Raw genomic sequence first — 24,874 nt, 5'->3', positions numbered from 1 at the left:
TTAACACTGTTATGGACTCCTAATAACATATAAAAAAGTGCCAGCAAGTGCTAAACATGCTAACAACATACTAGAAGCATGCTAAAACATGCTAGCAAACTCTTAGCTAAGTGCTAAAGCATGCTATTATTGCAATTAAATAGGAATTTGCTGTAACTCAGGCATGGAATGTCCAATCTGCCCCAAACTTCACACTTTTGATAAGCGTTCTGTCCTGAACACATCTACATGAGAATATTCAGTTATAGTAATAGCGCCACCTACTGGTAACAGGAAGTGTCATGTTTAACACGTTGATGCCATTCTAGCAACATGTTAAAAATGCCATTGACTTCTAAACATGCTAGAAACATGTTAAAACATGCTAGCAATACTTAGCTAAGTGCTAAAGCATGCTAATTCAATGAAACAGGATGTTGTTGTTACTCAAGAAGGCAATGTCCAATCTGCACCAAACTTCACACTTTTGATAAGCGTTCTGTCCTGAACACATGACCATGCTTATATTCAGTTACAGTCATAGCGCCACCTGCTGGCAACAGGAAGTGACATGTTTAACACTGTTATGGACTCCTAATAACATATAAAAAAGTGCCAGCAAGTGTTAAACATGCTAACAACATACTACAAACATGTTAAAACATGCTAGCAAACTCTTAGCTAAGTGCTAAAGCATGCTATTATTGCAATTAAATAGGAATTTGCTGTAACTCAGGCATGGAATGTCCAATCTGCCCCAAACTTCACACGTTTGATAAGAATCATGGCCTGAACACATGTCTATGCTCAAATTTAGTTATAGTAATAGCGCCACCTACTGGCACCAGGAAGTGACATGTTTAACACGTTGATGCCGTTCTAGCAACATGTTAAAAATGCCATTGAGTTCTAAACATGCTAGAAACATGTTAAAACATGCTAGCAATACTTAGCTAAATGCTAAAGCATGCTAATTCAATGAAACAGGACTTTGTTGTTACTCAAGAAGGCAATGTACAATCTACCCCAAACTTCACACGTTTGATAAGAGTTATCTCTTGAACACATGTCCATGCTCATATTTAGTTATAGTCATAGCGCCACCTGCTGGCAACAGGAAGTGACGTTTAACACTGTTCTTGACTCCTAATAACATATAAAAAAATGCCAGTAGGTGCTAAACATCCTACCAACATACTAGAGACATGCTGAAACATACTAGCAAACACTTAGCTAAGTGCTAAAGAATGATATTACTGCAATTAAATATGAATTTGCTGTAACTCAGGCATGGAATGTCCAATCTGCCCCAAACTTCACACTTTTGATAAGCGTTCTGTCCTGAACACATGACCATGCTTATATTCATTTACAGTCATAGCGCCACCTGCTGGCAACAGGAAGTGACATGTTTAACACTGTTATGGACTCCTAATAACATATAAAAAAGTGCCAGCAAGTGTTAAACATGCTAACAACATACTAGAAACATGCTAAAACATGCTAGCAAACTCTTAGCTAAGTGCTAACGCATGCTATTATTGCAATTAAATAGGAATTTGCTGTAACTCAGGCATGGAATGTCCAATCTGCCCCAAACTTCACACTTTTGATAAGAGTCATGGCCTGAACACATCTACATGAGAATGTTCAGTTATAGTAATAGCGCCACCTACTGGCAACAGGAAGTGACATGTTTAACACGTTGATGCCGTTCTAGCAACATGTTAAAAATGCCATTGAGTTCTAAACATGCTAGAAACATGTTAAAACATGCTAACAATGCTTAGGTACGTGCTAAAGAATGCTAATTCAATGAAACATGACTTTGTTGTTACTCAAGAAGGCAATGTCCAATTTGCACCAAACTTCACACGTTTGATAAGAGTTCTGTCCTGAACACACATCCATGCTCATATTCAGTTATAGTCATAACGCAACCTACTGGCAACAGAAACTGACATGGTTAACACAGTAATGCAGTACTAACCACATAATTATTGTGTACTAAGCATGCTAGAAACAGACTAAACATGCTAGCAACACTTAGCTGAGTCATGAAGCATGCTATTATCACCATTATACAAAACATTTTGTAACTGACTTTGACATACTCTTACTATATATACCTCCTTAAATGTACATTTCCCAACCATGCTCTGTCTTCCTAAAGCCACCGAGTGTTGATGGCATGGGTGCGAGGGCCCTTTCATCGCTGCTTGCAGCTTTAATTCTTCTTTATTTTTGATACGATATCACATCTGATTACCACAACACTTGCTCATATCAGTAAATAGTTCATAAACTATTGCTTCAACTGATCTTTAACTACAGTTAACACAGAAATGAATGATCAACAATTACACATACCTCTGCTTAGCCATGAACTGGTCGAAAGCTGATGACGTAACAAGCCGGTTGACCCGCCCTCACGTGATACTGATTGGTCGATTGATAAGCTTAAATCTGATTGGCTAAAGAGTACGACTCCTCTGTGTAGGGAGGATTGCGCTGCCAGGAAAGTCTCAAAAACACACACACACAACCAAGGCGATTCACACACGTGAATGACGATTTGCACATTCACATTCAAGGATAAACTCATACATTTTAAACATTCAAAGGTTTTTGTGCACAGTTGTATTTCTACGAATTGTGTTTTGCAATTGTGAAATATATTTTATGAATATATAATTTTATTTTGTGCACGTGAATTGGTTTTTGTGAATGTATATTTTTTTCACGCACGTGAATTTTTTTTTTCACGCACGTTAAATTTTTTTGGGGGTACGTGAATTAGGTTTCATGCATGTGAAACTGTCTACGCATGTATGAATCATGTTTTTTGCGTGAATAATATTTGAGACTAATCTGCTTCCATATGAAACGCCCACATCAGCTGTAAACAGAGGCGCCGCAATAGGGCAGGCAAGCCAGGCAATTGCCTGGGGCCCCACATTTTAAGGGGGCCCCCCGAGGGCTGATCATTCAAATAATCAGGAATGTTAATATAAAGCCGCAGCGACAGCTCTGCATCCCCCCTAATGGGGCCCCTTTCTCGTTACGCTGGTTATGCTTTTACCGTCTCGCCTCAGCCGCCTTTTTCAAACCGGAGCGGCGATTCGCGGGTATGTAGAAAATCCATGATTCGATTTGTTAAACACGAAGAGGACTTATCCGTCTGGCAGGGCACTGCATGAGGCGGCAACACGATTACTTGCATTTTGCTATAAACAGTGGAAATGACTAAAAAAATACTATATTTTTGTCCATACAGAAAAGAATGATGCATCAGTCGCAACTACTTTTACTTGACTCTAACTACTAAACTCACAATAACAAGTAAACGTTGTGCTTTCGTAAAATAAAATAAACAATCAGGGCGCGCTTTCGTGGTCTCCGTGAACTGGAGCGTGTCTCAAAAATAAACAGAAACACGGCGTAGGGTATACTAGCCTCACATACATGATATAGCCTATGCTTGATATGTCCACTTTTAAACGAAAAAAATTGAATGGAAAGCAATTATCATCTGATTATGTAATCCGTATGGTATGAAAGATTAATTTCTTTCTAAAGGCACATGCACTTTACAGCAGAAATTAATGAAGATATGTTTGCAGCACGCTGAAAAAAACAGCAACATTTTGTCACATTTAGCTTCAAACAATGTTTAAAAAACTGGTATGAATTTTTGGTAGGCTATGTCACTTTTTAGCACATTTACAACAATATTTGTCAACTTAGAGATATTTTAAATAGTTAAATCTAAATATTAAATGTTACACCTAAATGTTAAATTTAAATGCTGAATCTAAATCTAAATGTTAAATCTAAATGTTAAATCTGAATCTAAATCTAAATGTTGAATCTAAATGTTACGAGTGAAACTAAATATTTAACTATGCAAATTTAAAATGCCGGTAACTGGAAGTGCCAAAATAAAAGCTCGAGGAGGTCGAAATCACTAATTTAGAATAAATTAAAATGCCTCGTTATGTAAGACATATTTAGCCTGCTTTTGCGGCGAGATTTATGCATGCGCTTGGGTGCAGCATGTATTCCTCCTTTCACCCAGTATTTAGCAGAAATTAATATAAACGTGCTATTAGTATTAGTAGAAAAAAATACTAATAGCTTTAAAAAACAATTTAATTATTAACTAAAAAAATAAATAAGATTAAATTAAGATGTTAACTATATATTTCTATTTAGCATTGTTCCACCACGTAATTTAAATTACTGTTTTAAGGTGACAATCTGTTACACATTAGAAGATTTACTGTATCTTGAAGATTGTTGAATTGCATCTTCTGTTATAAAGATGAAGATGGACCTTTCGTTAATTAATTTTTTTTAATTTTTTAATTAATTAAAAAACACGTTGTAAAAATTAAACAAATGCTCTTTTAGATGTTTTGTGTAGATGTATTAAGATGTATTAACAAAACAAATCTATTCTTAAGTGTATATATTATATATTACCACAGTAACCTGATGATACATCTCACTGTCCTTTAGGCATGGCCATCTCGACTAGCCTACCGCACACGCACGCACGTAGTGTATAAAACATATATAAAATACATATATATTAAAAAAAGGGCCTCATTGATTAATTTTGCCTGGGGCCCCCACACAGTGTTGGTTCGCCTCTGGCTGTAAACACAGCGCGTCGCGAGTGAGCCATAATATAGCCTACCTTATGGAGAAAAGTTTCCTCAGAACAGTGCTGATATGAGGAGCGGATCCTGCTGAGGAGTGAGGTAGGCTGTTATCTTTTCTCAAGAGTTAATGTGGAATAACGTTATGGAATAACATTAGTGTAGGCCTATGTAAACCGCAAAAAGATGAATCGCGTTTCTATAATATGAATCGCGTTTCTATGAGATGAATGAAGGGTACATATTTGTAAAGACTGTTTAGCCTAAATATGAATCGCGCGTCTGTGTGTGAAATAATAAACCGCTTTAATCAACTAAAATGCTTTGCTATAGCCTACTGAGATGAGTAAAAATCGACTGAAATATGTTGAAATAAAATGTCTTTGTATAAGCAACGTATTAAACTGCAAATTAACATTTATATGCCCTAATATTTCATAAAAACAACGTTACAGTCTGGCGAAATATGAAAGACAACATTTTGTTGACTAGATTTGGGTACAGTTTTTACCTAGAATATACTGCCACATCAAATAAGCTTTTGTTTAGCAATTTCTGCTCAAATGTTATATATATATATATATATATATATATATATATATATATATATATATATATATATATAAAATACTATTTTTGTCAAAAATAAAGTCATAGACTAAGATGTTAGATGTTCCAATGTTGGCTATATTCAAACTAATGAATACATATGATAAAATGTAGGCCTATAATCTTTTTTTTTTTTTTTTTACAAAGAAAGAGTACACTTGAAATATTGTTGAAATTGTAATTATTGTTGTAATTGTAACCTTTTTAATAAAATAGCAAAACATATTTACAAGATAGATGTAAGCAAAATCTTAAATGGTCAATATAAGTCTTCTTCTAAATATATCTTTTGTCCTTGCATTGTGGCTCAGTCAGTGTCACACCTGAATGAATGGCTCATTAGGCAGAGTCATTATGCAGAGTGGGTGGGACATTGTATTCTCAGTTGTAAACTACGCCTCCTTCACGCCTCCCTCGCATATTGGCTTTCCAAGCAAAACCTGTTTTACACCATTTAAATCAATGTATTTTTTTGTGAACGATAAAGCAAGACTATTTTCACATCATTTTGAAGCCAGAACTCGAAGCGACAACATCTCTAATGCGACACATTAGTCAAAAGTCTTGTGGGCACATATTTTGTATGAGTTTTGTGGTCTTATTTCAGCAACTTTAATTTAAATTTTTTTAAATAACCATGCATAAACATTATTCTCTTAAAAATACAAACATCTACATACATGTTGCTCGCATATTATGGTAGGCCTGTTTGTGCTATATAGAGTGAATTTACACCTTTGCCATTAACATGTTTATAAATAACTGAAAAAAGCACAAATGTCAAGGCATGTCAGAACATCTCAAGGGCCCCAAAAACACCTTGGTCCCCAGAGGGTTAATAGAAAAAGAAATGTGACCTGATTCATAATTTTCACACTTTGACGCAAACACATTTTAGTTTGAGTTTCTAATTTTTCTAATTATTTGCAATTAGTTAACATATTTTAATTAACAATATAACTGACACAGATTTAGATATACATTAAATAATGAATACATCCCTAACTAGGGTTGCCACCTCTGATTTGTGAAAAACCGGGACACTCAGATTTTTTTTCTTTTGTTGTTGTTGGGGGGGGGGGGGGGGAGTGGGGGGGTTTGCATGATTTTCCAGCGCTGTTTTTCCTTTATATTTAACTGAAATTTTTAACTCTAAAAAAAATAATAATCTTGCAAATAAGTGTATTGTGATTGTCAAAACATTTTAGTAACTAAACTGAATTGTATTAGGTTTAGTGACAACATGTTACAATGTTTATATGGTACAATTTCTGGTAAGATACGTGTTTTATTATTGCTTGAAACAAATTTCAGGATTTCAATTCAGTTTTTTCAATTCAGTTTTTCTGCTTTGGATAAATATTAGAAGATAGGCATTAATTTTTCTCAAGAAAAAAATCTCACCTAATGCTGTAAACATACAGAGAGCCTTATCAGCTGGTAAAATTATTTAAGGTTAAAAATAACTTTATTTAACAAATTAAATATAATGCATTTTTTTATTATAATAACAACTTTATTTAATGATAAGTAAATATAATAAATATGTAATATAGTAGCCTATGTTTAGCAAAATACTCTCTATAGCTCTTTTTTTCTATAGCCAACTGGTCATCAAATGGCTTTCCTGAGGTAGGCTAAATGTTATGTGACAATTGTTCTCCAACTGTTTTATTGACCCTTTCCGCGCGGTTGAAAAACACTGATTGATCGATATTATGTATGATGAATATACATTTCGGTAAGTTGTACGTTTTATTTTAACATCGTTCATTCGTGTTTATTTACTATTAGCTAGAGGTGATCAGTTCACGTGTCGCAAGGGATCTTTCACGTCACATTTACAAACGCCAAAACGGTGTTTATTGTTTGAATTTCGTAATAAAATTGACAATCTGAGAGCTGAGATTTTTTTTATATCATAAGTAACCTGCTCTGTCTAGTCTGTCGGTCTCCGTGTCCTCTTTGCTTCGCGATTTTTCTGTGCGTGAGAAGGGTTAATTGCGCGTGGCAGCTCTGCAGTAACAGGAAACGGTTTAAAACCAGGAAATTCTACTTTAGAAGTACATTTTAACAAAAAACCGGGACAATTCGTGTCCCGGGAAAGAATATTACTTTTCCGGGACTGTCGCTCAAAAAAGAGAACAATCCCTGGAAAACCGGGACGGGTGGCAACCCTATCCCTAACAGGTTAAGATCATAACTCTCTAGTGTTCTTTCTAGCTTACTAATGAACTACTGTACGACCATTGTATAACTTTTCTGAGTTAAATGTAATGTTACTTGATTCACAAGCTGTTTTATCTCTCCATGGTTGAAACATATTTCAGTGAGTTGTACCGTATATTTCAACATGTATTCTTGTGCTCATGGTTCATTCATGTTTATTTCATAACTAACAATAAAGATATGATTGGTTCTTGCTGCCGTTTAAAGGAAGTTGATAAAGTGTCTGATAAATAATCTGTCATGCCACATTAAAGAGTGACAAACCGTACGTCTGTTCTTGTAAGTCCCTGATTAGTTAACCTTCATCCACCTGTGTCTAGTTACAGTAGTTCCCTCGTTTACCCTGTGTATATATTCTCCTGTTCAGTTCTGTACTTGGCCGATTATTGTTCGTGTCTATGTTAAAACACGCTGTTGTGTCCTGTTCACCTGCTTGTGTACATTATCTTTGTTTACATTCTATTTACTTAATATATTATATATAATGGATAGTCTGGGTACAGTGAGTTACTATCAGGATGAGTCTGTCTAGACAGAAATGTTGTACCTCATTTGAGTTGATTTTTGTCTCCTCTTAAATGTCATGTTGTCCATAGACCGGTCACTCCTCATGGACACACAGCTGGACTCTGGTGGGTTTGATTTCTGTCTGCAACTTTGGCTTCAATAGAAAACAGACAAGAGGTCATTTTGGGTTTTTTTTTTTTTTTTTTTTTTTTTACATCCAGATGCAGAAAAGCTTGAGAAAATGTTGAAGAGAGATTACAGTGTACTTTATAATAGTGTGAGTTTTGATAAAAAGTGGATATTTGCCAAATTATGCCATACATGCATTATGTGTGTGTGTCTGTGGTCTCTCTGTCTGTCTAAACAAAAATGTTGTACCTCAGATCAGTTGATGTGTGTTTTCCCTTAAATCTCACTGGCTGTTCCATAGACCGGTGACTCCTCATGGACACACAGCTGGACTCCGGTGGGTTTGATTTCTGTCTGCAACTTTGGCTTCAATAGATAACAGACAAGAGTTCATTTTGGGATTGTTTTTTTTTTTTTTTTTTTACATCCAGATGCAAGTTCAAGTTCAAGTTCCGTTTATTTATAGAGCACATTCACTGTACAATAATTACAATCAGATACACAATGAAACAATCAATGATCACTTGTAATCAACAAATACAAAAATCCAATTACATATTAAAAGCTGAATCAAACAGATGAGTTTTCAGAGCAGATTTAAACTCAGATAAAGTGGAAGCCATTTTAATTTGGATTGGGAGATTGTGCCACAACGTGGGGCCCGCCACTTCAAACGCTCTATTACCCCTGTTTTTCAAGCGGGTTCTGGGAATCTGAAGGAGGAATTTGTTTTCCGATCTAAGCCCTCGCTTAGGGGTATATAGGTGAAGTAGGTCCGACAGGTATAATGGTGCACGATTATTTAGTGATTTGTAGACCAGTAGTAGAATTTTATATTCAATTCTATGCTGAACCGGTAACCAATGTAGGGATCTCAGAAGGGGTGTAACATGCTCAAACTTTTTACATCCCTTCAGGAATCTCGCTGCTGCGTTTTGAACGACTTGTAGGCGTGAAATTTGAGTCTTAGCAACACCATAATATAGAGAGTTGCAGTAGTCCAGCCTCGATGTTATGAAGGCATGGACAGCGACCTCTAAAGAGGCGTTAGAGAGAAAATAATTAATTTTAGAGAGAGAGCGTAGATAGAAAAAGCTAGAGCCCACTACAGAGGCAATTTGCCTGTCAAATTTCAGACTGTTATCGATCATCACACCCAGATTACGCACTTGGGATGAGGTACTTAGATTTGAGAACTCCAAATTTTGTGAGTTTTGTCTACTAGTTTCGGAGGGGCTAAAGACAATAACTTCCGTTTTATCTGAATTTAAAGGGGGGGTGAAATGCTCATTTTCACTCAATCTCCTGTTAATCTTGAGTACCTATAGAGTAATATTGCATCCTTCATATCTCCAAAAAGTCTTTTGTTTTATTATATTTTTAATTGAAAGATTGGCTGTACCGAGTCTTTCCGAAAAAAAACGAGCGGCTGGGGGCGGGCCGTGTGGGCGAAGCTTAGCTGTGCTAACGCGCCGAGCTAACAACACACAGAGACATTTGTTCAACAGTTTTACTCACCGTTCCAACGCACGACCGCGAACCTTTATCATTGTGACTGCTCGATCCTTAAGCATTAGACGATCTGGGCTTTGTTTATAAAACAATCATCGTCGAAATGCAGGGAACAACAGTCTTACACAACGTTTATGCTCAGGAAAACAAACTCCATCCACGGGTGCCTTAACGCTGGGTTCTTTGGGAATCTGTGCAGGGTTGTCTTGCCCTGGCAACCAAAAACACACTTCTTTGGTGACACTGACTTCCCAAAAGCCGGGCAGGGCGCTTTGATGGCGAACTGCTTTCACTCTCTTGCTCTGTTTTACGAGTGCGCGCGCGCCCGCGATCTTACCGGAGAAGTGCCCTTAGGACCCATATTAGGAAATTCCGCCCTCTCTTACGTCAGACAGAGCCATACTCGAAAAAAACTTTCCGAAACTTGTGACAAACCGGAAGGACAATTTTTGGAACAAAAATACTCCTTCAAACGTACAACTTAACTTTTGAAACTTTGACCATGTTTAGCATGGGAATCCAACTCTTTAACAGTGTAAAAAACTCAGTATGCATGAAACAGTAATTCACCCCCCCTTTAAAAAGAGAATTTTTTGAGAGCCATGATTTTACGTCGTCCAGACACGCGGATAAACAACTAAGAGCATGCTCATTTTCGGAGGTCAGAGGCAGATAGATTTGCATATCATCAGCGTAGTAGTGGAAAGAAACGTTGTGTTTCCTAAAGATAGGTCCCAAGGGAAGCAGATAGAGCGAGAAGAGAGTAGGTGCAAGAACAGACCCCTGCGGTACACCACAGGTTAGCTTGCGTGATGATGAATTAGAATTTCCTATTTTAACCGAAAAAGTTCTATTGGTTAAAAAAGATTTAAACCATTTTAAGACCGTTCCTCCAAGCCCCACATAGGACTCCAAGCAAGAGATGAGAATTTCATAATCGACGGTGTCAAAGGCTGAAGACAGGTCTAGCATAACTAAAATGACAGAATCTCCCGAGTCCGTAGCCATTAAAATGTCATTTAGGACTTTTACAAGGGCCGTTTCCGTACTATGCAGTGTTTTAAAACCTGATTGGAAGGTCTCATAGATGTAATTGTTAGTTAAAAACGATTGGAGTTGCAGAGAGACAATTTTTTCCATCACCTTAGAGATGAAAGGTAGAACAGAAACAGGCTGAAAATTTGCTAAAATAGAAGGATCCAGTGTAGGTTTCTTTAATACAGGGGTGACTGTGGCCATTTTTAAGCTCTCAGGGATAGGGTTAGGGTTAGTTTTCAGACAGTTATTAAGTAGAGATACAAGCCCTGGTCCTACAGTATCAAATAATTGCTTTAAGTAGCGGGGATGTATAATGTCATGGGGACAAGGGGAGATTTTTAACTTTGTAATTACTTCTTTAATTACTTCTTGGGACCTAGCAAGATGGCGCCGGTGTGTGTGGCCTGCCGTCTCCCCTCTATGCTATTGATGATGACTTTACTGTCTCTGTTGTTTTTATGTTGTCACTCATTGATTGCTTATGATCGCCTACAACTCATAGACATTTATCATTCCATGCCAAAGTTCTCTGGGATTCACCCCGATTTAAACAACTACGAGTTTTACTCACCACCCCTGCAGTCAAATCTACCGGGCTATCTACACCGGTGCAATTTTGAAGTTCGACGCAGGAAACGCCAGAGGAGACGCGGAAGGCGGGGTGGCGTCGCCGTTCGGCTGAGGTTGGCCTGGGCAATGGGCTCATCTTCCACCTCGGCGTCGATCTCCGCCTTGTTGAACTTGACGTGCCACTCTCGGCTTTCTTGAGGGTCTACGGAGCCAAATCGTCTGTGGATTCGTCCGATTGCCCCATGTACATCAACCGGGCTTGTTCAACGTACCTCCCCACGGTTCCGACGCAGGTCTGTTAATCATCATAATCTGCGATCACTCCGTAGTGCACTATATTTCCCACAGGATCCACCGCAGCTCAGGATGGCGCTTGCCAACGTTCGATCCTTACTAAATAAAACTTTTATTTGCAATGACTTCATCTCCTCAAACAATTTGGATTATTTTTTCGTGACTGAATCATGGATAAAATCAGGTGATCTAAGTGTTTTTTCCGAATTGGTTCCCCCGGAGTATGATTTCTTCAACACTCCCCGGTTAACCGGCAGGGGAGGTGGACTTCTGACTATTTTTAAAAACAGAGTACAGTGTCGCCAACAGTCAACTACCACTTTTACCAGCTTTGAACTCCAGGAAATTCATCTAAATTCTCCCTGTCCTGTTTTACTTCTACTTATTTACCGTCCACCTTCATCCAGTAATTTCATAAATGAGTTTGCAGATCTCTTGGGGAGCGGCTTGACTAAATATGACCATATTTTAATAATTGGTGATTTTAACATTCATGTATGCTGTTCTGCTAATGCTTTAGCCAAGGACTTTTTAAACCTATTATCTTCTTTAAACATTGTTCAGTGGGTTAATGGTCCCACCCACTGTCACGGTCATACATTAGATTTAATTCTGTCGTATGGTCTGTCTGTGGCCGATATTGAAATTAGAGATACTCCACTTTCCGACCACAAACCATTGCTCTTTTCAACATTCCTTCCTTTACCACCCACAACTGTACCACCCCATGCTCTTTGGTCTCGCTCTTTAACCTCACTCTCTCATGTTGTGTTCTCTGAAATGTACTCTGAGGCCGAAAATCATTTCATTTTGGACTCCCCTACTTCTCATCCGGATGTCGATGAGCCGCTACAAGCTTTTAATAACAAATGTTCCAACATCTTAGACTCCATTGCACCTCGAAAGCTTATTCACCCTCAAAAAAAAACCCCAGCCATGGATAACTAGGGACATTTGTTTATTGCGTCAACAATGTCGTCGGCTTGAGCGTAAATGGAAGAAAGACAGGCTTCAAATTTCCTTTGAGATGCTGACTGTTTCACTAAATAATTTCCAAAAAACAGCCAAGGCAGCAAAGCATAAATTCTTATCTGACATCATTGAAAAAAAATGTGCATTGTTCCAAAACGCTCTTTTCTACTATCAATTCTGTTTTAAACCCTTCTGTTAAGTCTTTTCCTATGATCTCTCCCACCGAGTGCGAAAACTTCCTTAATTTCTTCTCTGATAAAATTAACACCACTCGAGCACAAGTTTTTACTTCAAGAGAGAATGTACCCTACCCTACTTTCTCCAGCTCACAATGGAGCCACTTTGAACTGATCTCCCTTCAGACATGCAGGGAAATCACTTTAAAACTGAAATCCACCTTCTCTCCTCAAGATATTCTACCTTCTCATTTTATAAAACAGGTATTTGACACTGTTGGTTCAGATGTTCTGCATATCATTAACAACAGTCTTTCATCTGGGGTTTTCCCTGCCTGTTTTAAACTCGCCACTGTGACTCCCATTCTCAAAAAAACATCACTTGACTCCGCTGTACAGTATATGCTAATTACAGACCCATTTCCAACCTGTCTTTCCTATCAAAAATTCTAGAAAAAACAGTCTTTATACAGTTGCAACACTATCTGCACATTAATTCTATTTCAGATATTTTTCAGTCTGGTTTTAAACCCCTTCACAGCACTGAGTCTGCTCTTTTAAAACTCAAGCTATGGCTCACTAACAACTTCATGCTGCTAAATGACGATAAAACCCAAATCATCCAATTTGGTCCAAATGAGCTCTTTGACCGACACTGCACTGATCTTGGTACCCTCACGCCACACCTTACTTCTGAAGTTAAAAACTTAGGTTTCTACCTTGACAGAAGTCTTAAACTGACCAAGCAAATTAATGCCACAGTTAGAGCCAGCTTTTATCATTTATGACGGTTAGCCAAAGTCAAGCCATTTTTAAACAGGAATAGCTTCGAAACAATCATTCACGCTTTTATTTCAACACGACTTGACTATTGCAACTCACTATATGTTGGGTTACCTCTCACCTCCATCTCTCGTCTTCAGATGGTCCAAAACGCGGCTGCCCGTCTGCTCACTGGCAGCCGAAAACGAGATCACATCACCCCAATCCTACGTCCTCTGCATTGGTTACCGGTTCGATTCAGAATTGATTTAAAAAATTTATTATTTGTTTACAAATCTCTTAACAACCAGGCCCCCAAATACCTTTCCGATTTAATTATCATTCATAATCCATCCAGATCACTCAGATCAAGAGATCATCATCTCCTGGCTGTCCGACGTTCTTGCTTAAAACGAAGAGGTGATCGGGCTTTTGCAGTAGTCGGCCCTAAGCTGTGGAACACCCTACCACTACATGTAAAATCAGCCTCCACACTAGCTGAATTCAAATCTTTGCTGAAAACACATTTTTTCTCTAAAGCGTTCAATGTACCATAACTTGTATGTTATTGTCTTGTTTTTTTTTCTTGTTTTTTTTTTCTTATCTTACTGTACAGCACTTTGGCCAACCAAGGTTGATTTTAAATGTGCTCTATAAATAAAATTGATTTGATTTGATTTGATTTGATTCTTTAAGAGATTGCAGGGAGATGGAATTAAAAGTAGTCCAAGAGGCCGAAGGACTCTTTAGCAATGTCATTTCACTCTTGGTCACTTGTATTTGAGCTCTAAGATTGGTAATTTTGGTCCCAAAATAATTTAAAAAATCTTCGCATAATGCATTGGTCGCATTGTTAAAAATCTGTACAGAGGGATTAAGTACGGAATCTATAACCGAAAAGAGAACTCTAGGAGTTTGATGGTGTTTTTCAATCAAGTTAGAAAAATAGAGAGACTTGGCTTTCTTAACAGCGTTCTGGTATAACAACAAACAGTTTTTAAGTATATTAAAAGATATTTGCAGTTTGTCTTTCTTCCATTTTCTTTTTGCTTTCCTACATGATTGTCTCAAGGTGCGAATGTCATGATCTATCCAAGGCTCTGATTTACGCTTCGGCTTTAGAGACCTATAAGGTGCAACGTCGTTCAGTGTTTCCAACCATACAGTGTTTATAGATTCAAGATGCTGCTCAACAACTAAATCAGATAATAAAAACTCATGGGACAAAGAGAAAATATTTCCATTGTAGCGTTCAGTAAAAGCCTCGCAGAATCGAGGTGAGTACACACAGACCTGTTTAATGTCAGAGACAGTTCTACCAGGGATTGCGGTGAGAGACATTTTAAACATTGGAAAATGATCAGAAATCGGAGATTCAATCACTTCAGTATCAATTACAGATGCAGAAAAGCTTGATAAAATGTTGAAGAGAGATTACAGTGTACTTTATAATAGTGTGAGTTTTAATAATAAGTGGATATTTGCCAAATTATGCCATGCATGCATTATGTGTGTGTGTCTGTGGTCTCTCTGTCTGTCTAAACAAAAGTGTTGTACCTCAGATCAGTTGATGTGCGTTTTCCCTTAAATCTCACTGGCTGTTCCATAGACCGGTCACTCCTCATGGACACACAGCTGGACTCCGGTGAGATTGATCTGTCACCCTTAAACTGACTTTAACAGAATAGAGACAAGAATCAACTTGGCTGATTTAACAAGAAAATAAATCCCACATGAGAAGGTCGTCTATTAAGACAGTGTGTTGAAGAGTGATGAGACTGTCCAAGGATAATGTCATATATCATCTAGCTGTCTACTGTATCTGTGTGTCTCTGGACAGTGTTTAAAGACCCTGAGTGGCTCCAACTACTGTATATCCCGGCACCAGAATATGATAGAGACAACAGATCACTATACCAACCCTGGCAAACACACACAACACCCTGTTATGTGCAGAAAATGAGTCTTCTATAACATTAAGATCATATGAAGATTAAAGTACCTGAATCCTGGAGAAGAATCTCCATGTCTGAATGTGTGTGTGTCGTCCATGATTCATTCAGTCTTCATGGAGCTGCTCGAGTAGGAGATCAGAAACTCTCATTTACACACACTCAAATACAATACATTACATTTGACATTTTCTTCAATGTTTTTATGGAGACCAAACAAATCAGATGTATGATTTCTAATAATTATTATTAGACATTATCAATATTTCATTCCTGGTTTAATTTCAATCCTTTAAATGAATGTTCAGAACTGGTATCATCTGAATCAGCAGATTCTCTTCTTCAGTCAGATCTGTAGCCTTTACACCAGTATTTCATCTGTGTGTGTTTAAAACAGAAATATCTCGGCTGAACAGACTGGGAAGTTTGTAACACTAGAGTTTAATGTTCTTCCACTGAAGACTTAAATATTGTACAAATGGGACAGTTTACTGTAAGCCCACATTTAAAACATCAGTGAAACTAACTGACATACACAGATATTTGTTCAAGATCTTTTCCAACTATTTTAAAATAAAATGTTTCCTATTGGTTTAGTTTAATTAAATTTTCAATAAAAATGACATCATATATAAAGGGAGATTATGACAGCAGCACTCTTTGTAATTGAAATTCATTTACACAGAAAATTATATCAAATTTTAAGAAACAGACAAACAAACAAAAAAACAGTTAAAACAAACACTACAGATGTTAAAGAGAAAAGTGTTACAACACTGTGGTTTCAAGAAAGTTAGGTTTTTAGTAATGAAACCGAAAATTAGACCTACATAAAAAGTGTATTTTAACATATAGGGTCTCTAGGCTATATCCTCCTGGGACCCAGAAAAAAAAAAAAAATTGAATTTAGTTTTTTTCCATGTCATCACACTGTTTAGATCACAATAAACAAATGGTAAAAAAAAAAACATTTTTGCAAAATAATATTTTATTCATAAGTTATGCTATGTCCTCTGTAGTGGACGCCAGGACTAAGTTGTTTAAAAAATAAAATGACATGAAATTATATGTATAGGCAAAAACAATGGGATTTTTTTTTCAATCACCAATAAATTTGGGGGTTTCAGGATTTTTTCAACCAAAATTTGTATGAAGATTATTCTCTACTATGTTATGAAAGAAATAACGGAATGAATTGATACACCATTTTACATTATGCAATATGTGGGTAAAATGTCCATAAATTAATATTCCCATTCAATGCAATGTATATATAAACTGTATCTAATTTGCACATTAATGTGTTCTTGGAGCAACATTTAATGAAAAAAGAAGTGTAATAATTGGAGTAATAATTGGCAACATTTTAATAATAATATCTAATATTTCATAGGAATATTGATGTATAATTTATTTCCATATTCACTTGTTGTGTCTCACAAAATGCCTGATAAACATGATTTAAGTCCTGATGTCTCTACAGTGGACACGTTTGAAATCAACGCCCTGTTCTGTAACAGAAAATATTTTTTTTATTTGAAACCCCTTAACATTTTCCTGAGATGTTGTTTTATGAAATACAATTTGAAAAGTAGTCCAATTTAAATTATAATTACAATATATTATCATATTTCCATAAGAATGCTACATTTGATCACTAAATTAATGTCAGACATTTTTAGAGACCAAGGAGAAGTTGTTTTCATGGTGAAACCTCCAAACATTTGGTATCTCTGAAAAGTCCTGAATGTGCTCTTTACAGGACACCCAGGTTGTGTCATGTGACATGTATGACGTCAGAGAAATTCACTAAAATATAATGTCCACTACAGTGGACAAAAGTCTATTCTTGGGTCCCAGGAGGATATGTCTATGTCCAATTATTGATAAGTAAAAATGAATAGTATAAAAATGAAATGCATATTACGAATTTCGTGTGTAATGTACTTTAATATTTCATACTTACGTTAGTGAGGAAGTAAGTTAATTTTCATGCGCCACACAGAACACTTGCTCTGAATATAAAGTTATTAAACACCTCGAGGCTCGAGTTTTCCATCAACAGCACGTTAAATCAAACTTACATACAAACATCACTTGATACTTGGATGATCCGTTGCTCTTATTTAAAGATTCTTAAAGCCGGTTGTAAAATGGCGCTTGAAAATAAAACACACACAAATGTACTTTCACTTTCACTAAGCCCTGCCTCTCTGATAAATGTAAATAAAACACACGAATGTACTTTCACTTTCACTAAGCCCTGCCCCTTTGGTCTCAAAATGTATTGTGCCCCTCTCTGATAAATGTAAACAATAATTATTATGATAAATATTATAATAAATAATATAATAAATAATAATACACTTATACACCATTGCCACTAACAATAATAATACAAAAAAAATATTATTTAAAAAATGTTTTTGGCGGAAGCATTTGGCGGAGGTGAAGTGGTAGGCGGAGTTTCATCAGTTCGCCGCGAGTCTTCAAACTACACGAGCATCAGTAACGTTAAGCTAATATGGAAAAGTTACATTATCCTGCCATGCTACTGTACACGTTGCGACAGCATGCGAGTTATGCTTAACAGTAATAAAAGTATAACTCGATGTCTGGGAAATACATCTAATGAAAGAAAATGTTAAGTCCATGTCCAACTCCAAATTGTAAGGAATTTATATATTTGATTTCATAGTAACACTTTAAAATTAGGTTAATTTGTTTATTATTCATATTAACTAACATGAACTAATAAGCAAAACATTTGTTACTGTATTTGTTAATCTTAGTTAATAATAATACAACTGTTAATTGTTTGTTCATGTAATGTCACAGTCAGTGCATTAACTAATGTTAACAAATACAACTTTTTATGTTAATAATGTTTTAGTAAATGCTGAAATTAATAGGTTATTAACTAAGATTAATAAATGCTGTAGAAGTGCAGTTTACTATTAGTTCGTTAACAAATTTAACTAATGAAACCTTATTGTAAAGTGCTACTGATTTCATGATAGCAACACTTTCATGAATACATCAAATTTACAACATCAACAAAACTAAACATGAATTCCTCATAATTACCTTTTTGATTCTCACTGTTTTGTTTGGTAAAGAAATATTGAGTAATATTATCATCGTTTCCCTATATTTGTTTGATGTGTTATGCATTCTAATTGTATCAACGTCTCTTCCTTGGTAATGAAGAGAGGCTCTCTGACCGACTGCTGCTCTCCATCTAGCGAGCTCCAATTAATTGTGAGGAAGTCATTAAAATATTTAAAAACACAACAGACAGACGGGTACTGCTTTAAATACAGGTGATTTATTAAATAAATATGCAACAGACGTATATTCATCTCTCTCCTAGCCTCTTTCGATCTCAGACGACTCATCACCTCAGGTACTCACACATCAGGCAACCAACTGGACCTGGTTTACACACACAACTGCATCACAGAGAACATTCTGGTGAGACCTCTCCATGTTTCAGATCATTTTCTCATTACTTTCAGTCTACAACTCTCTACCCCTGCACCACCAACCCCACCACCAGTCACTTTCAGACGAAACCTGCGCTCACTTTCTCCCACCCATCTCTCCTCTGCCGTGTCATCTTCTCTTCCCTCACCCTCACAATTCTCATCTCTGGATGTGAATACCGCAACGGACACCTTATGCTCCACTCTAACCTCTTCTCTAGACATTATCTGCCCTCTCTCCTGCAGGCCAGCACGCGCTACTCCCTCTAACCCCTGGTTATCTGAGGTTCTTCGTGAACACCGGACCGAACTCAGGGCATCGGAGAGGAAATGGCGCAAATCAAAAGACACATCTGACCTGAGTATGTATCAATCTCTCCTCTCGTCCTTTTCTGTTGATGTTCATGCTGCAAAATCTTCATACTTCCACAACAAGATCAACAGCTCCTCTAACACGCGATCACTCTTCAAGACATTCAGCTCTCTCCTCTGTCCACCTCCACCACCACCCGCCTCCTCTTTAACTGCTAATGATTTTGCTAACTCACCAACAAAACAACATCTATCAGCAGTCAGTTCTCAGCTCCACACACACAGGAGCCCAGACCGACCCCCTCCACAGCCAATCACCCTCTCTCCTCCTTCTCCTTCTACACTTCTCCTCTCCAGTCATCCTACCACCTGCCGTCTAGACCCCATCCCCTCACACCTTCTACAAGCCATCTCTCCCACACTTCTACCATCACTCACACCAGGGCCGTGCAGAGACCTCTGGAGGGGCAGGTGCTCAAAGTATAAAAGGGGGCACATGGAACAAGGCTTAAAATAGGGCTGTGATCAAAATACAGTAACAGGGTTTTTCCAGCCTCAAAATGAGGCGGAGGTGGTAAAAATCCTAATAATGTATTTTAATAATAAGATAATTAAATTAGTATTTTTTTGTAGATCATCATATAGCCTAATGTGTTTCCCACATTATTTATGTGGGTGGAGTTTGGTATCTCTAGGGATGCTAGCATGCCCCCCCGGAAGAAAATTTTGTACATTTTAAAGATAAATTCATTAATTTGGTGCACTTTGAGTCACCCGAATCCACTGTTAAAAATAAATAGTCCACCCGCAAAACCGCCCATATTCTTTGATTTAGATATCTGCATCTGATCATCACATTACAATTATTCAAATTCTCAGTGTTAAGCATGATAATATGGTAACATCATACTGAAATAGGCTGATTTAAAATGAACATTTATTTAAAATAAAAGTTCTTCTTTTGGCAAAATTACATTTCCTTAATAGCCTAAACAGAGGCTTTTCTCCCTTCAAATTTAAATTGTCAATGTTTCATTACATCACTGTTTGAAAACACTAATTTTTTGTACCTTTTATAAAGGGCATTTTTCCCTAATTTTATTAAATGTATGCTCCATCTTTCATTTCAAATTCTCAAATTTGATCAATATATTCAATTAAAATAATAAGACACTAGGCTGTTACCAATCAAATTAAATAATTAACATTGAAAAATTATAACTGTATTAAATTAGATTATTTTAAATATTTTTGAATATACAAATAAGGAATGTTGAAAAGAATGATACTTTATGAAACTAAACCGCCAGTAGGAGGCGGCAGGCGACCGTCTTAATGAGCGAGTCATTGAGTCATTCATTCAAACAATTCATTCAAACGGCTGATTTATTCAGAATGAGGCAGTTTATGAATGGGTAATTGAATCTTTGACTCAACCGATTCGTTCAAAATGCTGAATCATTCAGTAATGCAACAAGTATTGCTGTGAGATGCGCGATGGTTCTGCTTTGATCTTTGTTTGGAACTATTTTCGCTGCAGAAACAGAACAAAAATAGTCATTGCGTCTCAAATGTAAGTGACTTAATTTTAACTATTTGTTTATTGACCTGCTTTGAAATCAGTCTCGGTTTCAATCTTGATGGCATTCAGGAAAACAGTTACTTCTATAGCCTAACGTTCCACACAGCAATTTAAACAACATCTCTGCATGCTCTCTTCACGTCGTCCTTGTAAAATAATTATAATAAGTAAACGAACATCAAAATCACTTCGCTGAGAATTAAACGCCACTTACCAGCAGCCGCAGATTTGAAGACATCCTCTGGTAGTGCGCATAGCCGCGCGAAATTAAAAAAAAAAATGTGCGTGCAGCGTGAGGAATGAGTTAGTCAGGTGAAAGATCATCATGTGGGTCATTTTATCTACGGCTAAATTATTATTAATTAATTTTACTAATAGTTAGATTGGGCAGGCATCCACAAAAGGGCCTTTAATTACAAAAAAAGTAGAGGAAATTTTGCCTTGACAAAAGGGCACTTTGGGCACCAAGGGGCAAAAGGGCAGGTGCTCAAGCACCCAACGCCCCCCCCTCTGCACGTGCCTGACTCACACACATCATCAACTCATCCCTCCAGACTGGCACTTTCCCCACAGCATTCCAGCAGGCTCGGGTTACTCCACTGCTTACAAAACCAACACTAAACACATCATCTGTAGAGAACTACAGACCTATCTCTCTCCTACCATTCACTGTGAAAACACTTGAAAGAGCTGCTTTCAACCAAGTAACATCCTTCTTGTCTCTAAACAACCAGCTGGATGTCAACCAATCCGGCTTCAAGAAAGGGCATTCAACTGAGACTGCATTACTGTCGGTAACAGAACGGATCGCAAAAGCTGCTTCCAGATCTTCAGTCCTCATTCTCCTGGATCTGCTGCCTTCGACACTGTGAATCATCAGATCCTTATGTCCAGCCTCTCATCACTGGGCATCAGTGGTGTAGTGGTAAAAAAAAGAGGTGGGTAAACTATTCTGGTGGACCACGACGTGGTCACCCGGTAAGGTGGGCCACTGCCTACCGGTGTATGTGTGTCCTGATGACATCGCTATAGGCTATCATTTGATGGTACTACCAAGGGTATCACTGGTTGTTTCCTCATCATAGGTCACACAATAACTTTTCAATTCATACATTAATCTAAGTTCTTGTTAAAGAGACTAATATGGTTGAAATCTATAAAGTTTACTAAATGAAAAAACAGAGAAAACAAAAATATTTAAGAGAGATCGAGAGGGAGGCTTATATCCAGGGCTTCCAATGCAATGCACTTGTGTATATTGATTAGGGACTTGGGATTATTTTCATAGTCGATTAATCTGTTGAATATTTCCTCAATTAATTGATTAGTTGTTTGGTCTATCAGAAAAATGTGGATCAGTGTTTCCCTGTAGAGGGAAAAGTCTTTAAAGGGAAAGTTCACCCAAAAATGAAAATTCTGTCATCATTTACTCTCCCTCATGTTGTTCCAAACCTGTATGATTTCCTTTCTTCTGCTAAACACAAAAGAAGATATTTTAAAGAAGGTTGGTAATTAAACAGTTGCTGGTCCCCATTGACTTCCATAGTCATTTTTTTTCCTACTATGGAAGTCAATGGGGTCCATCAGTCGTTTGGTTACATACCGACTTTCTTCAAAATATCTTCGTTTGTGTTCAGCAGAAGAAAGAAACTCATACAGGTTTGGAACAACATGAGGGAGAGTAAATGATGACAGAATTTTAATTTTTGAGTGAACTATCCCTTTAACCTGGTGCAGGCTTGATTCCCTCTGAATCTCTTGTACAGTTGGGTTTTGACATGCTCCCTACATTAAACCAGCTGCCTGTAAAAAAAATCTCGCTTGTTTAGTAACTTCACGAGCGTGTGTTTTCTGCTACGTGTGTGCGGCATTCTCTTTGTTCCGCACGCGTGCGTGCGTGTGTGTGTGTGTGTGTGTCGACGCGCTGCCCTCTCTGCTCAATGTTCTGCTCCGTGTTTGCGCTGCGCGTTCTGCTCTGTCGTTAACGGCCCAAATGCTCAAATCATGTGCCGATCACGCACTGGAAAAGCAAAGTCCGCTCAAATCACGTGAAATTTAGAGGTGGATAAGAATTTTGGGAGGTGCGTAAACGGCGTTTACGTGCGTTTAGCCTCCACTATATCCCTGCTGGGCATCACAGGAACTCCTCTCCACTGGTTTGAGTCCTATCTCACAGGTAGGTCCTTCAGGGTCGCATGGAGAGGCGAGGTATCCAGAACTCATCAACTGACCACAGGGGTTCCCCAGGGTTCAGTTCTTGGTCCCGTCCTCTTCTCCATCTACACCACATCACTGGGACACATCATACAGGCACACGGTTTCTCCTACCACTGCTATGCTGATGACACACAGCTCTTCCTCTCGTTTCAACCAGATGATCCCACAGTAGCTGCACGGGTCTCAAGCTGTCTGGCGGACATCTCGACATGGATGAAGGAACATCACCTGCAGCTCAACCTGGCAAAGACTGAGCTTCTCGTCCTCCCTGCCAATCCGTCTCTACAGCACGACTTCACCATCCAGCTAGATTCATCATCAATCACCCCATCAAGGTCAGTCAGAAACCTTGGAGTAACGTTTGATGACCAGCTGACCTTCACAGATCACATTTCAAAGACAACCCGATCATGCAGGTTTGCTCTGCACAACATCAGGAAGATCAGGTCTTTCCTAACTGAGCATGCAACACAACTTCTCGTCCAGGCCCTGGTCATTTCTAGGCTTGACTACTGTAATGCTCTTCTGGCTGGACTTCCATCATGTGCAACTAAACCCCTACAGATGATCCAGAACGCTGCAGCTCGTCTTGTCTTCAACGAGCCCAAGAGGGCCCACGTCACTCCTCTGTTCATCTTTTAAAAATGAACTAAAGCGTATTTTAAAGGGGTGGTAAAACACCTTTTTTTGAAGGCTTGATTGTGTTTGTGGGGTTCACTGTAACATGTGTTCATGCTTTGTTTTTAAAAATTCTCATTATTTTTCACATATTTAACCATTATTCTACACTGCTCTGTCCCTCCTTGTAAAAAAGGTCGGATGATTTCCTGGTTCTATGAAGCCCCGCCCTCAAAAATACGCAATGGGCTCAGATTGGTTAGCTGGCCCAGTGTGTTGTGATTCGCTACTACCACAACAACTCTTCTCCAAAGCAACATAAAATGGCCTCGCCCCCATTATGTATTGTGTTCCCAGAGGAGGGGTTTATGTAAATATTGGGCTTAGTGATGTCAGCAAGCCCACAGGAATGTCGTGTAGTCCCTATCAGCCGTTTCTGTAGTTCTTAGAAATTGATTTCTTTAAAAGCAAATATCTCCCTTTGCTTTAAATTTTGAACGTTGTAACTTTGCAGATGTTGTTTATGCTCAAACAGCAATATTACACACTAACTAAAGTTAGAAAAGTGCAATCGTGTTTTACCACCCCTTTAAAAAGAGATCAAGTGTGCAGTCATTTTTAGTTTGCGCTCAAATGCACATTCTTTATGTAATGTCAGAATTAAGTAATGTTATTGTAAATGTAAATGTATTTTTTATACTTTTTGTATGCATGTGAAAAGCCCTTCTAGGGACGGACATTGCAAATTAGCCTTGGCTATAAATGTTGTAGTGTGGTACAGGTTTATTGTTCACACGTGTCCCTATTAAATAAATAAATAAAAATCTCTCTGCACTGGTTACCGCTCGCTGCTCGCATCAAGTTCAAGGCATTGACGCTTGCTTACAGATCTATCACAGGCTCAGCTGCCTCCTACTTTCACTCACTCCTACGAGCCTACACCCCTACCAGAAGACTACGATCGGTCAACGAGCGACGTGCTGGTGGAATGCGCTCCCCACCCTCATCCGGAATACAGAATCCCTGACAACATTCAGAAGACAGCTGAAAACCCATCTCTTCCATGAGCACTTAACCTCAAAAAAAAAAAAAAAAAAAAAATCCTTTTTCCTTTTCCCTTAAATCCTCGCTTATCGGGCTTATGTTACTCTGATCAATACCTGAACTTAGTATTTTGAGCATTTCCTGCGTTATTTCTTGCCTCTTCACGATGACTCGCTTAATGTAGTCCTAATTGGTAAGTCGCTTTGGACAAAAGCGTCTGCTA

General features: G+C 37.8%; 1 protein-coding gene across 3 annotated transcripts in view; it reads right to left on the bottom strand.

The window, feature by feature from the left end:
- The window catches only part of LOC307163685 (NLR family CARD domain-containing protein 3-like), a 116,066-nt gene extending 98,458 nt beyond the window's left edge, over positions 1 to 17,608 (bottom strand). For 2 of the 3 annotated variants that reach the window (XM_079879871.1, XM_079879872.1), the window contains exons 1-5: positions 17,360 to 17,598; positions 15,444 to 15,515; positions 14,999 to 15,115; positions 8,367 to 8,483; positions 8,029 to 8,142 (exon numbers count right to left, since the gene is read on the bottom strand). In XM_079879871.1, the coding sequence (XP_079735997.1) occupies positions 8,029 to 8,142; positions 8,367 to 8,483; positions 14,999 to 15,115; positions 15,444 to 15,493 (398 nt within the window). In that variant the 5' untranslated portion in view covers positions 15,494 to 15,515; positions 17,360 to 17,598. Of the gene's footprint in view, positions 1 to 8,028; positions 8,143 to 8,366; positions 8,484 to 14,998; positions 15,116 to 15,443; positions 15,516 to 17,359 lie in introns of all 3 variants that reach the window. The other variant, XM_079879870.1, reaches the window with a different exon arrangement.
- Between the last annotated feature and the right edge of the window lie 7,266 nt (positions 17,609 to 24,874).

This window comes from Squalius cephalus (assembly GCF_949319135.1).
Source record: "Squalius cephalus genome assembly, chromosome: 8".
Lineage (NCBI taxonomy): Eukaryota > Metazoa > Chordata > Actinopteri > Cypriniformes > Leuciscidae > Squalius > Squalius cephalus.
Note: the sequence above shows the minus strand (reverse complement) of the source record. Positions and strands in the feature narration are given on the sequence as shown.